Consider the following 16,110-nt stretch of genomic DNA (forward strand, 5'->3'; position numbering starts at 1 on the left):
GAAAGGATATTTATAAGGCTCCTGATACATATTACCAAATAGGTACAACTTAATGCATTTAAAGTAATTTTGATCTAATAGGTCTAATTGGTAGCAAGTCTATCCTGCTAATTAATTAATTCTGTGTGTGACCTTACAATGCCAAAGCTTTAAGTCCATGTACATGAATAATATTTTACAGGTGCTGTTCCAGAAGTCAAAGAAGAAAAGCTGCAGCCACAACCAAAACGTTCTGGAGCTGTGGAAGAAACATTTAAAATTATTAAAGACTCTCTCAGTGATGATGTTGTTAAAGCCACTCAAGCAATCTATCTATTTGAACTCTCAGGTAAGGATCATATCTGGTAGGCTGGGCTTTTATGAAACAAAGCAGGATGTTTCCTTTGGAACAAAATCAGCCTCCAGTAAGTGATCACCTGGATAGTTGGCTGTGTCCAGGACCGTCACTCTTGAATGTTGACATTTAAGAATAACAAATAACTATTGATTTGTATTTTTAAGTTAAGATCAGTGCATTTGGACACATGTAAAATACAATTTCATTACAAATATTTCCAGTGTTAAATAACTCCTTGGCATATTTAGTTGAGAGAAAATCCTACTTAGAGGGGCATATGGATCATGACAGGTAGTATGATGCAGTAATTTATCAACCATGGGCACCTTGCCATTTTTATCTTTTTGAGATTACTCAAGTCAGTCCAAACGTAGTCAGTTTTTTAAGACCTCTTAAAATTTTTCTTCTCTATATGAAATTAACACATATTAATAATAGTTTAAGAACTAGCAGCTGGGTGGAGCACAGTGGCTCACACCTGTAATTCCAGCACTTTGGTAGGTTGAGGCAAGAGGATCACTTGAGGCCAGGAGTTTGAGATCAGCCTGGACAACATAGCAAGACCCTATCCCTAAAAAAAATAATTTTAGAAAACTGGCTGGACATGGTGGCGCACACCTATAGTCCTAGCTACTCTGGAGGCTGAGGTGGGAGGATTGCTGATCGCTTGAGCCCAGGAGTTTGAGATAAGCCTGGGCAACATAGCGAGATCTCTGACTCTTAAAACATACACACAAAGAAAAATAATAAATTTGTATTATAAAAAAACTAGCTACCTGAGCCCTGTTATACACAAACATTTTTTATAACTCATTCCCTCTGCTTTGTCGTGATCCATCTTGCCTTCCTGTTTTCACTTCCTTGTTATCCTTAGAATCCATGGCCCATTGCTTTAATCACTCTCTTGCCTGTGTCCTAAACTTACTGGACCCCTTGTGCTTATGTCATCACCTGTCAAAAACCTAGTCCTAGGTGAATCAAACTATCTGGCTGGCTCACAGTTGAATCCAGGCTGCTGAGTTTTTCGGGAAGAAAAGAAAAAAAAAAATCACACCACCTGGTAGATTATACCCATAGAAATTCACTATTGTCCCTCTTTGACTGGGGTCTAAGCAGCACCTCAGAATTCTATGTTTTTGTGGTCTGCTTACTGCCTCATTTTCCAGTCACCACTTTAAACTTTCTCAGTGTTCCTAAAATCTCCCATTTATCCCTTCACCCCCTTCCTGCCAGTGCCAGCAGATAATCCCAGTTCCTCTTTGATAGAGATAATAGAAACCTACAGATAGAAATTGCTGCGGTTTCCTGCCATCAGATATGAAATCAACCGTTATAGGCACCACCCTCTCTTCCTTCCCTCCCAGTAGAATGGAGCTCAGTTCTGGATCAGAGAATCCCAAGCTCTAATGTCTGTACTGAGTACCTGGGATCTTCCTAAGATGCAGAATCTGATTCAGCAGGGTCTAGAGTAGGGGCTGAGATTCTGCATTTCAGACAGGCGATGACAGTATTGCAGTCCACAAATTGATCACACTTTGAAACAAAGTTCTCGACCTTGTTTCCCTTGGCCTTCTCAGGAGCTCTGTGCTGTTAATTCTGCCTTCTTGTCAACCTGTTCATCTGGCAGCCTCCCTACCAATGGCATTTTCATGTTCTCAAGTCTTTTCTGTCTTTAAAACAGAACCTAACTATAATAACAAGCACACACACCCTTTTTTCTCCTTCCAGAGCCAAACTTACTTTCACCTACAACTCAATCTCCTGAACACACTCTGCCTGGGTATCATTTTTCTCCATTCCACCAAATTTGCTTTCACCAAGGTCCTTGGTGACTTCCATGTCACTACTGGGCATTTGTCATTCCTCCTTTGTGACCACTCTGCAGCATTTGATGCTGTTGACCACTTCTTTCTTTTGGAAATGCTCCTTTCTTTGGTCCTCCATAATAGCCTCCTTGCTTTCTTTCTCTGCCTGCGATCACGCCTTGTCCTTCTCCTTTGCTGGATGCTTCTCCTCTATTCTTCCCTTAAATGATGTGCTTCAGGTCACTGTCTTAGCACTCTCGACACTCCACAGACTTTCTCTGGGAGGCCCTAACCACTCAACATGGGTTCAATGACCATATGAACTGATTAATTATGTGTCTCTGTGTCTAGCTCAGCCAGACTTCATTTGACATTTCTCCTTGACTATCACCAAGATACCTCAATCTGAAAATGTCCAAACAACTCACCATTCCCAACACCTGCTTTTGCCACCACCCATTAAATCTGCTGTTTTTCAGTAGTCACCTCTGAGTAACAAAACAAAAATAAAAACAAACAAACAAACAAAAATACCTATGTTTACCCAGTTTCCCAAGCCCAAAACCAGCAAATCATTCCTGTGTACCCACCCCCACCTTTTATTCTTCATACTCAGTTACCTAGTCTGTGGTTCTGCCTTGAAATTCTTTGCAGATGTGCCCACTTTTCTCCATCCCACTGCCACGAACCTGATCCAGGCACACATCCTTAAGCTCCCAAACTACCCCAGCACCATCCTTATTACATTTATGCATCCTCTTGATCCCGCTCCACTATGTTATCTACACTGCAGGGAGTGTAGCTCACTGTGCTCTATACCTGGATGGCCTCACAAGCTCATCTGATGCCACTCCCATCCCCTTTCTGTCTTCCAGTCCTACTGTATTTTTTTCAGTTCCTGACACTTGCTACACTCTTGATTCTGGCCTTTTTGCACATAACTGTTCCCATTTTCCCTTTCCCCTGTCCATCTAGCTAATTCTTACTTAACTTCAAGTCTCAGCTTCAACTGGGCTTTCCTGACTTTTTTGTGAATTTAGTTTTTTATTGTGGTAAAAGATACAGAACATAAAATTTGTCATTTTAACCATTTCTAAGTGTACAGTTCAGTAGCTTTAAGTGAATTCCCATTGTTGTTCAACCATCACCACCATCCATCTCCAGAACTTTTTCATCATCCCAATGGAAACTCTGTACCCATTAAACACTAACTCCTCATTTCCCCTCCCCCAGTCCCTAGTAACCACTTTCTACTTTCTGTCTTTATGAATTTCACCACTCTGGGTACTCTGATCCTTTATTATTAATAATATGCTCCCACATCACCCTCCACTTCCTCTTTTGTGAGAACCATGTCTTTCTTGTTTATTGAAGAGTCTTTAGAGCCTAGCAGAATACCTGGAACATAATAAGTGTTTAATAAATATTTGCTGAATTTGATTGATAGAGGTCTGGGGATTTTAACCTGAGAAAGAGCATTTTCTTAGATTATTCTAATGGTAGTTATTATTCACTTTAAGAATAGGGCTTCTTTGGCATTTATTTCAGTCTTTATCTCCATATAGGTGAAGATGGTGGCACATGGTTTCTTGATCTGAAAAGCAAGGGTGGGAATGCCGGACATGGAGAGCCTTCTGATCGGGCAGATGTGGTGATGAGCATGTCTACGGATGATTTTGTAAAAATGTTTTCAGGTGAGGTTTTAATTTTATTAGTTTACCTGTTGTTCAAGGAAAATTTAACTCCAACATTTTACTTTATCTCTTTCCAAATAATCAAGACTCATAAATGTTTGCAGCAGTGGAATCATAGCAGCTATTTATGCTGAGGAACACTTAGTTTAGGGAAGGCTATTCTTACTGTTGACTGTACTGACCCTTCTACCTCACCCACCAAATGGGGAATTTCCTTTTAGCATGACTGAGAAGCCAATATCATGTTGGGAACAGAGAGATAATTCAAAGGGACTCCTATGTGGGCCTAATTATATTAGCTGGACTAAGATATCATGTTTCCAATAATGCCATGGTCACTGGAGGCACTAAACCTAATATCAACTCGCCAAATTACAGTAAGATCATGCTTTAGCCTTGCCCGCTGTTGTAACAGGAAACAGATACCGGTCCTCTGCCATGGCCCAGTGACCCTGCTTTCTGTGAAGTCCCTGACTTAGAGAACCTTTTGCATGATTTTCTATTCTGCCCATTTACCTCTAACTGTGCCAGAAAATTTTTAAGGGCAATTTTCTCTATTTTCTACTCTTAGAACACTACTCCAGATAACACAAAATCTAAAAAATTAGAAGCAGCACTTTAAACTAAAGCATCAGAACATTCTGCTCCAAAGAGTCTTTCATGCAATGAATTATAAATGTTATTCACATTTCGTTCTGTTTTACTCTTTATAAACAGGATCACAGTATATTCTGTGCCCTCTAAGTCTTGCTTTCCAATTCTAATCCGGGATGCTAATGGCCTACATTCTGTCTGACCCAATCTGTATATGATGTACTAATGATCAAGGTTTCTTTAAAATTTCCCCTTTTTTGTAGTAGTGTTAAATGTTTATCATAGAAAAATTATTGCAGAAAATATACTTAAGAAAAAAAAAAGAAAATTTTTTATCACACCACTGAAAGATGGCCATCAGTTAATTTGGTTTGGCATCATATATTTGTGTGTGTGTGTGTGTGTGTGTGTGTGTGAATGCACATACATATACATGTGTGCCTATAAAAACGGGATCATAACATTACTACTGTTTGCTGATCTTTTTCTCTTAGTACATTATAACATCTTGCAATGTTAATGAATAGTTATCTCTCTAATGCTTTTAATAGTTTGTTTACTTAGTGTTTTAACTACTATTTATTTCTTCATGGAACTTAAACACAGTGCTTTGGACACTCTTAATACATGCTCAATAAATGTTTGGTAAATCTGAATCTTATATATATTTTTGAAATTAAGGACTATTTAAAATAAAAATTTATTGTCAACTTCTAAATTGAAATAATAGTCATCATGTGTAATATTTATTGTGTGACTGCTATGGGTTAAGCAATACTTCTAACAGTCCTTGCAGATAAAATATTTTCTCCATTTTATAGCAGTAGAGACTGAGACTTTGATGAATTAAATAATAAACTCAAGATCAGATAGTGAGTAAATGGAGTCAAAATGGATTTGACTCCAAGCTAACTCCAAAGCTCATGCCCTTAACTATTATGTTATTCTGCCTTACAAAGGTGAAAAAAAAATCAAGTGACTTCTTTCTTTAATTTACATTTTACTTATGTAGCATAAACTTGAAATAATGGGTTCTCCATTTATATCTTTCTATGAATGTGCTCTTGGATTGACTGGAGGAGGTCAGCCAGCTGTATGAATAATTCTTTTTAAACCTAAGTTATTGTTATGAGGTGTATTTTATAGCTGTGGTTTAGATTGGGAGCAAGTGAGTTTGCTTCTACTCTTATGTCCTGTCATTCTTACTGTTTATCCCATCTGCTTTCCTTTAAATGGGCACAATTTAGACTTTATATCCTAACAATTCTCTTTTAAGAAACTGTAGCCATTTCTATACCGAATGTATATGGTGGCTACATTATAAATATAAAAACTTAAAGCAATTAGTAACCAAAAATAATCAAATCTCTCCTTTTGGCCAGTAGAGGCCACTATATGGTAAAGCAATATGATAGAAATAAAATAAATTGAGCAAGATTACTTTACCTGAGGAGGGATATATATAGTTTTTTACACATATATATGTATGTATATATATAATAGCTGTTTTACTGTATATACATATATATCTATAAATATATATCTATGAATATATATGTGTATATAATAGCTGTTTTTTAAACTCTTTAAAACAGTATTGTCGAGTTACAATTTATATATAGTAACATCTACCATTACAAGTAAATTTTTTTAGTAACTTTACTAAATTTACTAAATTTAGTGGTTTTTAGTAAATTTACAGCTGCACAACTATCACTACAATCCAGTTTGAGAACATTTTCATCACACCAAAAAATTCTCTATTGTCTCTTTGCAGTCGATCCTATTTCCACCCCCGACTCTCCCACCAGCCAAACACTAATTTGCTTTCTGTCTCCATAGATTTGTTATTTCCGAACATTTCATATAAATGGAATCAAACAGTATATAGTCTTTTGCATCTGGCTTCTTTCACTTAGTGTAAGGCTTTTGAGACTCATTCGTCTGTATGTTGTAGATGGCATCAGTGGTTCCGTTCCTTTTTATTGCTGAATAGCATTCCATTGTATGGACATACCACATACTGTTTATGTAGTCACCAGCTGATAGATACTTGGATTATTTTAAGTTTTTGACTCTTATGAATTTTGCTGCAAAGAACACTCTCATACATGTATTTCTGTGTTTTCATTTCTCTTAGATAAATTCCTAAAAGTGGAATTGCTGGGTCATATGCTAAGTTGATATTTAACGTTTAAAGAAACTATCCAACTGTTTGCTGCAGTGGCTGCACCATTTTTACATTCCCATCAGCAATGTATTAAGGTTCTAGTTTCTCTATATCCTCACCAATACTTATTATTATCTTTTTTATAATAGTCATTCTAGTGGATATGTAAAGGTATCTCATTATCTCATTGTGTTTCCTTAATGATTAATGATGTTGAACATCTTTTCATGTGTTTGATTGCTTTTTTTTTTTTTTTGAGACAGGGTCTCTGTTGCCCAGGGCAGAGAGGGTGGTTACTAATACTCCAGACACATTGTACCTTCTAGGAGATATGACCTATGTATAAAAAAGCATAAATGTAAGACAGAAAATCATAAGTGAAAGTCAGACACACCTGACAAATTCCTCTCTCCATGGAGTTCATATTTATTATGTGTTGCTCTTAGCTACAATTCTATTTTAATGCTCAACTTTTTTATACCCTGGCATTTCTGTGGTTAAAATAATGCTAACACATACTTTTGTGTCCATATGGTATACTTTTAATGATCATTTCTTAAGCATTTTTCATTCATTTACACTGTTGGATTTTTTTTAGTTTAAACTTGAAATGTTAAAAGTTTAATGAACGTTAACAGATTGGAAAATTAACTAAAATAGATAGTATTTGTTTACCAGAATTCATTTGAGAGCCATGTATCCTTTAGTGTATAAAAATCTTTTTAGTGTAAAAAGACTTGCTATAATCTTTTGCTGATTGTTGTTTTTATGTTATCTCTTATAGGATATTGTTAACATCTAAATCTAGGAACCGGGATTCCCAAAACACTGATATAAAAATCTGTAATAGAAATGTGTATGCCTCTGAGATTTATAGAACTCAAGGAGATCCTTTTTATAATGCATGTGCTTGAAGCAGTATATCCCTAAGGGCACTAATGGTTGCTTTTCCCTCTCTCATTTTCTCATTTTAGGGAAACTAAAACCAACAATGGCATTCATGTCAGGAAAATTGAAGATTAAAGGAAACATGGCCCTAGCAATCAAATTGGAGAAGCTAATGAATCAGATGAGCTCCAAACTGTGAAGGAAAAGAAAATAAAATATGTCGACTGCTATGCTCAATAAGTAAAAAAGCTCAACAGTTAAAATCTAATGTTTGTTTTCTTCCCTCTTGTATTATAAGGATATGCATGTTTGTGCTGGAAAAAATAGAATTTCTATAAGACTTGAAATTGTAATCAAAACAGTTGGCTAACAAACATAAGCTTCATTAAATGGAATTCTAAGACAGTATGTTTTTTATATTTTGAGGGTTTTCCTCACTGAGCCTTACATCTAATTTACTATCTTCCGTCAGGAAAAGTATTATGAGCAACCAATCAGGCTCAAGCAATAAAAGTCACTCTTTTCAAAGCATCTTCTCATGTAAAGTGAACCTAGTCTGTTTTAAAATTTTTAGTTTGAGATTCTATATTAATGAAAATCTTAATCACGTTTTGGCTTTTTAAATCTTATTTTAAAGAAAATCTTCTACAGTGCATTTCACAAAAATCATATGATCTACTTAATACTACTTATGAAGACTAAATGAAACAAAAAGTTTTTTATTTTGTTAACTAGCTTTCCAGGTATTGTTATCTATAGGAAAATATTATTAATGTAATTCAGCTAATGGGAGCATGTATCCTATTTAAAACTATGCAAAAAAAATCCTAAAATAAAATAATTTTCTCCCCAGAAGTGTGCACTTGGCCAGCATTCATTTTGAAATGAGAACCTTAGAATAGGCGGTTGGTATGGACTGAATCGTGTACCCCCTAATTCGTTTGTTGAGATCCTAAACCCCATTACCTTAGAATGTGACTGTATTTGGAAACAGGCCACGATTACCACAAGGATGGGCTCTAATCCAATCTGATATCCTTATAAGAAGAGGAAGTTTGGATACAGGAAGAGACACCAGGGATGTGTGCATAGAGGAAAGACCACGAGAGGACACAGTGAGGTGGTGGCCATCTGTAAGCCAGGGAGAGAGGCCTTGGAAGAAACAAAATCCGACACCTTGATCTTGGATTTATAATCTCCAGAATGGTGAGGAATAAATTTCTATTGTTAAGCTACCCCGTCTGTGGTATTTTGTTTGGCAACCTTAGCAAACTAATACAATGGTTTGGGGGGAGGGAGGAACTAAATTTTAAAAAAAGCCCTTACCTTTAACTTCCATCAGTTAAAAATACTGCTGGATGCGGTAGCTCTCGCCTATAATCCTAGCTCTTTGGGAGGCCAAGCAGGAGGATTGCTTGAGGCCAGGAGTTCGAGACCAGCCTGCAAGAGCAAGACCCAGTATCTACAAAAAATAGAAAAATTAGCCAAGTGTGGTGGTAGCGCCCATGTGTTGTGCCAGCTACTTGGGAGGCTGAGCCAGGATCACTCTAGACCAGGAGTAGGAGGTTGCAGTGAGCTATGATGACTCCACTGCACTCTAGCTCGGGCTATAGAGCAAGACTGTGTCTCAAAAAACAAAACAACAAAACAAAACAAAAAAAACTTGCTCAGTGTAACTCTTTTACTTCTCATCTTCCGTTCTTTAAGATTATTGTGCTATCAAGCAATTTAGCTAATTCTGTCATTTCTCAGAATTGCAATGTTAGGAGCATTTTAATCTGTATTTTACAAATGAGGAAACAGGATCAGAGACGGGAAAGGACTAACCCAAAGCCAAAATTAACAAATCTTACTGAACAAAAGCCTCCCGATACACTGACCGCGAATGAAACATGAAGATCTCACCTCTTCCTCCATGAAGCCTAGCTAATTGACTTTGGGGCGCAACCTCAACTCCCTTGGCAGCTCCCAGTCATTCCAGCTACATGAGGACCCTGTTCAGATGTTGCCAGCAGGCTCCTTTTCTACTGAAATTTTCTAAAGACTTATCTCCTGTCTCTGCATTTTCCAAATGCTCTTGTTAAATGAAATTTATGAGAGGCCATTGTTTTGGACTGAGCTACTGCATTATGCCTTAACAGACCAGACTAAACCAGAACAGAGTCCAAGTAATCAAAGTGAACTTAAAAACAGACCAGTTTTCAAAAAGTCAGATTCACAGCAACCAATCAAAAGAAGCCCATGGCTGGACATCACCATGTCGAGGTTCACATCTGTAATCCCAGCACTTTAGGAGGCTGAAGACGGATGATTGCTTGAGGCTAGAAGTTTGAGGCTAGCCTGGGCAACATAGCAAGACCCTGTCCCTACAAAAAATAAAAAAAAACTAGCTAGACATGGTGGTGCATACCTGTAGTCCCAGCTATTTAGTAGTCTGAGGCAGGAGGATTGCTTGAGCCTAGGGTTTCAAGGTTGCAGTGAGCTATAAGCACACCACTTTACTCCAGCCTGGGCAACAGAGCAAGACTCTGTCTCTCAAAAAATAAATAAATAAAGAGTGGGCCCAGTCAACCTGAGCCAGCATGATAAGGAGGCCCTCTCTTGCTGTTTAATCCATACAGGGAAAGTAACCTGATATTAACCAATCCTCTTTTTTTTTCTTTTCTTTTCTTTTTTTTTTTCCTGAGACAAGAGTCTCACTCTATTGCCCTGGGTAGAGTGCAGTGGCATCATCATAGTTCACTGTAACCCCAAACTCCTGGGCTCCAAGTGATCCTCCTGCCTCAGCATCCTGAGTAGCTGGGCCTACAGGCACGTGTCACCACGCCTGGCTAATTTTTTCTATTTTTGACCCTTGCTCAGGCTGGTCTCACACTCCTGACTTCAAGCAGTCCTCCTGCGTTGGCCTCCCAAAGTGCTAGGATTACAGGCATGAGCCACTGCACCTGGCCCATCTGTATTTTGCACTGTGTTGTTTCCTTGTTCTGCCAATACTGCTTTACAAAAGCTGACCATTCTGCCACACCTTGTGGGGCTCCTGTCTATTTTGTAAGCTGGATGCTGCCTGATTCATGAATTGCTAATAAGACAATTAGATCTTTAAAATTCAGTTTATTTACATTTTGTTCTTTGACAGTCTCCAATGTTTGGGAAAATTAAAAATGGAAAATATTGTTAGGCAGAGATTCTGGGTTCTGGTCACTAAAAACATGAACTTGCTAATTATACCCATTCCAGCAGGTGGGTTGAGCCAAGGGACCCTTTCCCTTTTCGTGATTGACCTGCCTGATTATTGCCCTAAGCAATTGTTAGCTAGGTTGCTCATTATAATCTCTGCCTTCCAGCTTTTTAAGTTTTTCCAAACTGGAGTAAATACAGGTGACTGATTTGAGGTCCTGTCATGTTAGCGGACCAACAATAGGTTCCTCTGGTCCATCCAACTGTGGGTAGATTAAACCTTTGTGTTAACCCCATTGCTGTCCATTATTTGTCCCTTTTTAAGTAACCATCTAAAAATTTCTACCCTAAATTTGCATTGTGAAAGCAGGGCTCTTAGGTAACACTAGGTAGAAAATTTACATCTCAAAGACACAGGACTTAGATTCCAGGCCTAAATACTATTATTTGCTTAGAGAAAGAAAGGAGTAGGCAGGAAGCCCAGTTAAAACAAAGATGCCCTGGGTTGGTGGCTCACCCCCATAGTCCTAGCACTATGGGAGGCTGAGGCAGGAGGATTGCTTGAGCTCAGGAATTCGAGACCAGCCTGAGCAAGAGCAAGACCCTGTCTCTACTAAAAAGAGAAAAGTTAGCCAGGCCTGTGACACCCGCCTATAGTCCCACTACTAAGGCGGCTGAGGCAGGAGGATCGCTTGAGCTCAGCAGTTTGAGGTTGCAGTGAGGTATGATGATGCCACTGTCAACGGAAAAAAAGACCAAACTCTGTAAAGTAATTTTTAAGAGATTTACTCTGAGCCAAATTTGAGGACCATGACCCGGAGCCATGCCCAAGAGGCCTTGAGCAAGTGGACTCGCAGAGGTTGGGTTACAGTTTGGTTTTATACATTTCAGGGAGACAGGGGTTACAGGTAAAGTTATAAATCAATACGTGGGAGGCATACATTGGTTTGGCCCGAAAAGGTGGACCATCTTGAAGGGGGGGGGCTTACAGGTTACAGGTGGGTTTAAAGATTCTTTGGCTTATAATTGGTTAAAGACATGAAGCTTTGCCTAAAGGTTTGGAATGTTTCAACATAAGGAGCTCTTTATCAGAGATAAGCCACTGGACAAAGATTTGTTGTATAAATTGAGGACCTGCAGGTTTGTCTTGCATACCCTTAGGCCTGTTAATGGGTTGCAAGGGATGTCACCAAGAAGGGAGGGAAGCATGTCTGACCTCCTTCCTTCTGGCAGGCAATTGAGTTTTAGGACCTTTGGCCATGAGGGGGTCCATTTAGTCAGCCAGTGGCGGGGTGAGCCTTAAAATTTTATTTTAGTTCACACCACTGCACTCTAGCCCAGGCGACAGAGCTAACTCTGTCTCAAAAAAAAAAAAAAAGACAAAATGATCAAAGGTGAGGCTTGTTTAGACTAATGCTTTGTCCCATTGTAAAAATTTCTAGTAATTTTCCTTTATAGATAAAAATTTTTACAAAGAATATAAACATAACTGACTAAATACCAGAGGGCGTATTTTGGAGACGATTTATTTATTAGTTCAATGGGCTGTCTTTTCAACTTAGCTTCTGTTTCTGTTCAAAGCAGAGCCCATTAGCAAATGGGACAGACAAAGCATTTTCAATGCCTGGACTCAGCATGGACTCAGCTCTGAAAAAGCAGCAAACCTGCTTGACCTGAGGGACTAACTTTCATACGCACTTAATCTAGCTTTATTTTTGCCTTTGGAGTATCATAGTAAGTAAGTGAAAAGGTTGACAATTCAATTTTCTTATCAATTAATTGCTTCAACTTTTCATTTGCCTTCTATAAGGGGTCTTTTAAAGAGGCAAGAATTTAAAAAATCTTTTTAGATGCTTTCTTATATCGATAGGTGTTCCTGGGTGGGCCTGATTCTGGAGACCTCATTTTTTAAACTCACTTCTTAGTTGAACAGTCTTGTTTATCTAGAACATTCCACATAATGACCATCATAATTCTAATATATCTTTAGTAAGATTTCCCCATTTTTGTAAGTATTTGAAGTTTCTGGGGCCTGCTATTTATACACTGAAGAAAAGGCAAACATAGCTGGAAGATGAAGTACTCAGTTCTTTAAAAATTAAGGATCCCATTTTTATATTGAATCTTGGGTCTCAGAGCCGAGATGAAAACCTAAGAGGGAAACATTACAGGGTTGGGCTGTGTAGTGCTTTCACAGTGTACCTTGTTGCACAGGAATGAGGCTAGCAGGTGACCTAGTATTAATATCAAATAACCCATTTTTATGACCCAGATTATCCTCTTGTGGGAGTTTCCTTTTGATGGAGTGTCACTCTAATAGGTGTTAAGTGCCCAAACTGTGCCCACCACAGGCCAGAGTAAATAGTGAAAGTCTCTCCCTGCCATAGAATACCTGCAAAGGCCAGAACAGGGGGCTGTCTCCTCAGATGCTCAGACAACAATGCAAGGACACAAAGATTACAAAGCATCAATGAATTATACCTCCAAAAGAAATGAATAAAGCTGCAATAATGGACCCCAAAGAAATGGATATCTATCAGATGACAAAGAATTCATAATAATATTCATAAAGAAATTCAGTGTGCTACAAGAATATATGGATAGAAAATTTAATGAAATTTGGAGAACAATACACAAGAAAAGCAAGAAGTTTGAGTAAGAAATAGAAATAATAAGAAAGAACAAGATAGAAATGCTAGAAATGAAGAATATAATGACTAAACTGAAAAATTCAATAGAAATATTCAACAGCAAACTCAATCAAACAGAAGAAAGGATCAATGAGCTGGCAGCAAAATGACAAAAGAATGAAAAAAGCCTATGAGAATTATAGGACACCATCGAGACACCAAATCTTCACATAATAGGAATTGCAAAAGGAGAAGAAAGAGACAAAAGGCCAAAAAGATATTTAAAGAAATAATGGCTGAAAACTTCCCTAATTTGGGGCTAGATACCCACACCTAGGTATAGGAAGTGCAGAGTTCCCTAATCAAATTCAACTCAAAGAAGGAGGAGTACATGAAGGCACATAATAATCAAGCTATCAAAAATAAAAGACAAAAAATTTTGAGAATAGCAAGAAGTAAGAAACAGATCCCATACAAAGAAGTGCCCCTATGACTATCAGCAAATTTCTCTGCAAAAACCCTGCAGGCCAGGAGAGAGTGGGATGACATATTCAAAGTGCTGAAAGAGGCCGGGTGCAGTGGTTCATGCCTGTAATCCCAGCATTTTGGGAGGCCAGGGCAGGAGGATTGCTTGAGGCCAGGAGTTCAAGACCAGCCTGGGCAACACAGCAAGACCCTGTCTCTAAAAAAATTTTTTTTAAATTAGCTGGGCATGGTGCCATGTGTCTGTAGTCCTAGCTACTGGGGAGGCTGAAGCGGGAGGATTGCTTTAGCCTGGGAGTTGGAGAGCTATGATTATACCACTGCACTCCAGCCTGTGTAACCCTGTCTCAAAACAACAACAACAACAAAAATCATAAGAAATCACAAAGTGCTAAAGAAAAAAACCTGCCAATCAATAATACTTTATCCAGCAAATCTGTCTTTCAGAAATGAGGGAGCAAATGGGATCACATCAAGCTAAAAAGCTTCTGCACAGCAAAGGAAACAATCAACAAAGTGAAGAGACAACCCACAGAATGGGAGAAAATATTTGCAAACCACCCATCTGACAAGGGATTGATAACTGGAGTATATGTAAGGAACTCCAACAACTCAATAGAAAAAAATAATCTGATTAAAAAATGGGCAAAGGATCTAAATAGACATTTCTTAAAACATACAAATGGCCAACAGGCATATGGAAAAATGCTCAACATCATTAGTCACTGGAGAAATGCAAATCAAAACTACAATGAGATACCATCTCACCCCAGTTAAAATGGCTTTTATCAAAAAGACAGGCAATAACCAATGCTGGCAAGGATGTGGAGAAATGGGAACCCTTATACATTGTTGGTGGCAATGTAAATTAGTGCAACCACAACTGAGAATAGTATGGAGTTTCCTCAAAAAAATGAAAATAGAGCTACTGTATAAGCCAGCATCCCACCACTGGGTATATTTTCGAAAGAGAGAAAATCAGTATATCCAAAAAATATTAAAAAGATATCTGCACTCCCATGTTTATTGAAGCACCACTACTGACAACAGCCAAGATTTGTAACGAACCTATGTGTCCATCAATGGATGAATGGATAAAGTAATTGTGATACGTATACACAATGGAATATCATATGGCCACAAAAAAGAATGAAATCCCATCATTTACAACAACGTGGATGGAACTGGAGAACATTATGTTAAGTGAAATAAGCCAAGAACAGAAAGACAAATCTCACATATTCTCAATCATAGTGTGGGAACTAAATATTAAAAACAATTGATTTCATGGAGACAGGGCAGAATTATGGTTACCAGAGAGGCTGAGAAGGGTAGCGGGGAGGGAGGAATAAAGTGGGGATGGTTAATGGGTGCAAAAATATAGTTACGTAGTTAGATAGAATGAACTATCTAGCACAACAAAGTGACTATAATGAACAATAAGTTAGGGTATACTTTAAAATAACAAAAAGAGTGGAATTGGAATGTTCCTAACACAAATAATAAATGCCTGAGGTGATGGATAACCCAATTACCCTGATTAATTCACATTATATGCCCGTATCAAAACATCACATGTACCCTATAAAGATACACAACTATTATGTACCCATAATAATTAAAAATAAAAAAAAAATGAGGGAGCAATAAAAACTTTCCCAGGAAAACAAAAGCTAAGGGAGTTCATCACTGTTAGACCTGCCTTATAAGAATTGCTTAAGTAAATTCTTTAAACTGAAACCAAGTATCTGTATCTAGTCAACATAATGGTATGTCACTAAAGGGGTGCTATGGTCTGAAGGTTTGTGTTCCCCCAAATTTCTATGTTGAAATCCTGATACCAAGGTGATGGTATGAGGAGGTGGGCCTCTGGGAGATGACTAGGTCATAATGCCATGAAGGGTCATCAGTCCTCATGAATGGTGTGAATGCCCTTATAAATGAGGCCCAAAAGAGCTTTCTTGCCCTTTATGCTACATAAAGTTTCTGTGAGAAATGGCCTTCTATGAGGAAATGAGTCCTCCCCAGACACAGAATCTGCCTATGCATTGATCTTGGATTCTCAGCCCCCAGAACTGTAAGAAATAAATTTCTGTTGAACATAACCCACCCATTTCAATATAGGCAGGGTTCAGTGGCTTATGCCTATAATCCCAGCACTTTGGGAGGCTGAGGCAGGAGGATTGCTTGAGGCCAGGAGTTCAAGGTCAGCCTGACCAACAAAGCAAGACACCATCTCTACAAAAAATAAGAAAATTAGCTGGATGTGGTGGCATGCACCTGTAGAACCAGCTACTTGGGAGGCTGAGGCAGGAAGATGGCTGGAGCCCAG

The 16,110-nt window shown here is 38.3% G+C and overlaps 1 protein-coding gene across 1 annotated transcript in view; it reads left to right on the top strand.

Annotated features, from left to right (window-relative positions):
• HSDL2 (hydroxysteroid dehydrogenase like 2) overlaps positions 1 to 7,889 on the top strand; it is a 40,942-nt gene extending 33,053 nt beyond the window's left edge. Inside the window, exons 7-9 of the mRNA XM_012641144.1 lie at positions 182 to 328; positions 3,708 to 3,836; positions 7,575 to 7,889. Coding sequence (XP_012496598.1) covers positions 182 to 328; positions 3,708 to 3,836; positions 7,575 to 7,687 — 389 coding nt within the window. The 3' untranslated portion in view covers positions 7,688 to 7,889. The remainder of the gene's footprint in view (positions 1 to 181; positions 329 to 3,707; positions 3,837 to 7,574) is intronic.
• The last annotated feature ends 8,221 nt before the right edge of the window (positions 7,890 to 16,110 follow it).

Source organism: Propithecus coquereli, unplaced genomic scaffold, assembly GCF_000956105.1.
Source record: "Propithecus coquereli isolate 6110/MARCELLA unplaced genomic scaffold, Pcoq_1.0 Scaffold163, whole genome shotgun sequence".
Taxonomy (NCBI): domain Eukaryota; kingdom Metazoa; phylum Chordata; class Mammalia; order Primates; family Indriidae; genus Propithecus; species Propithecus coquereli.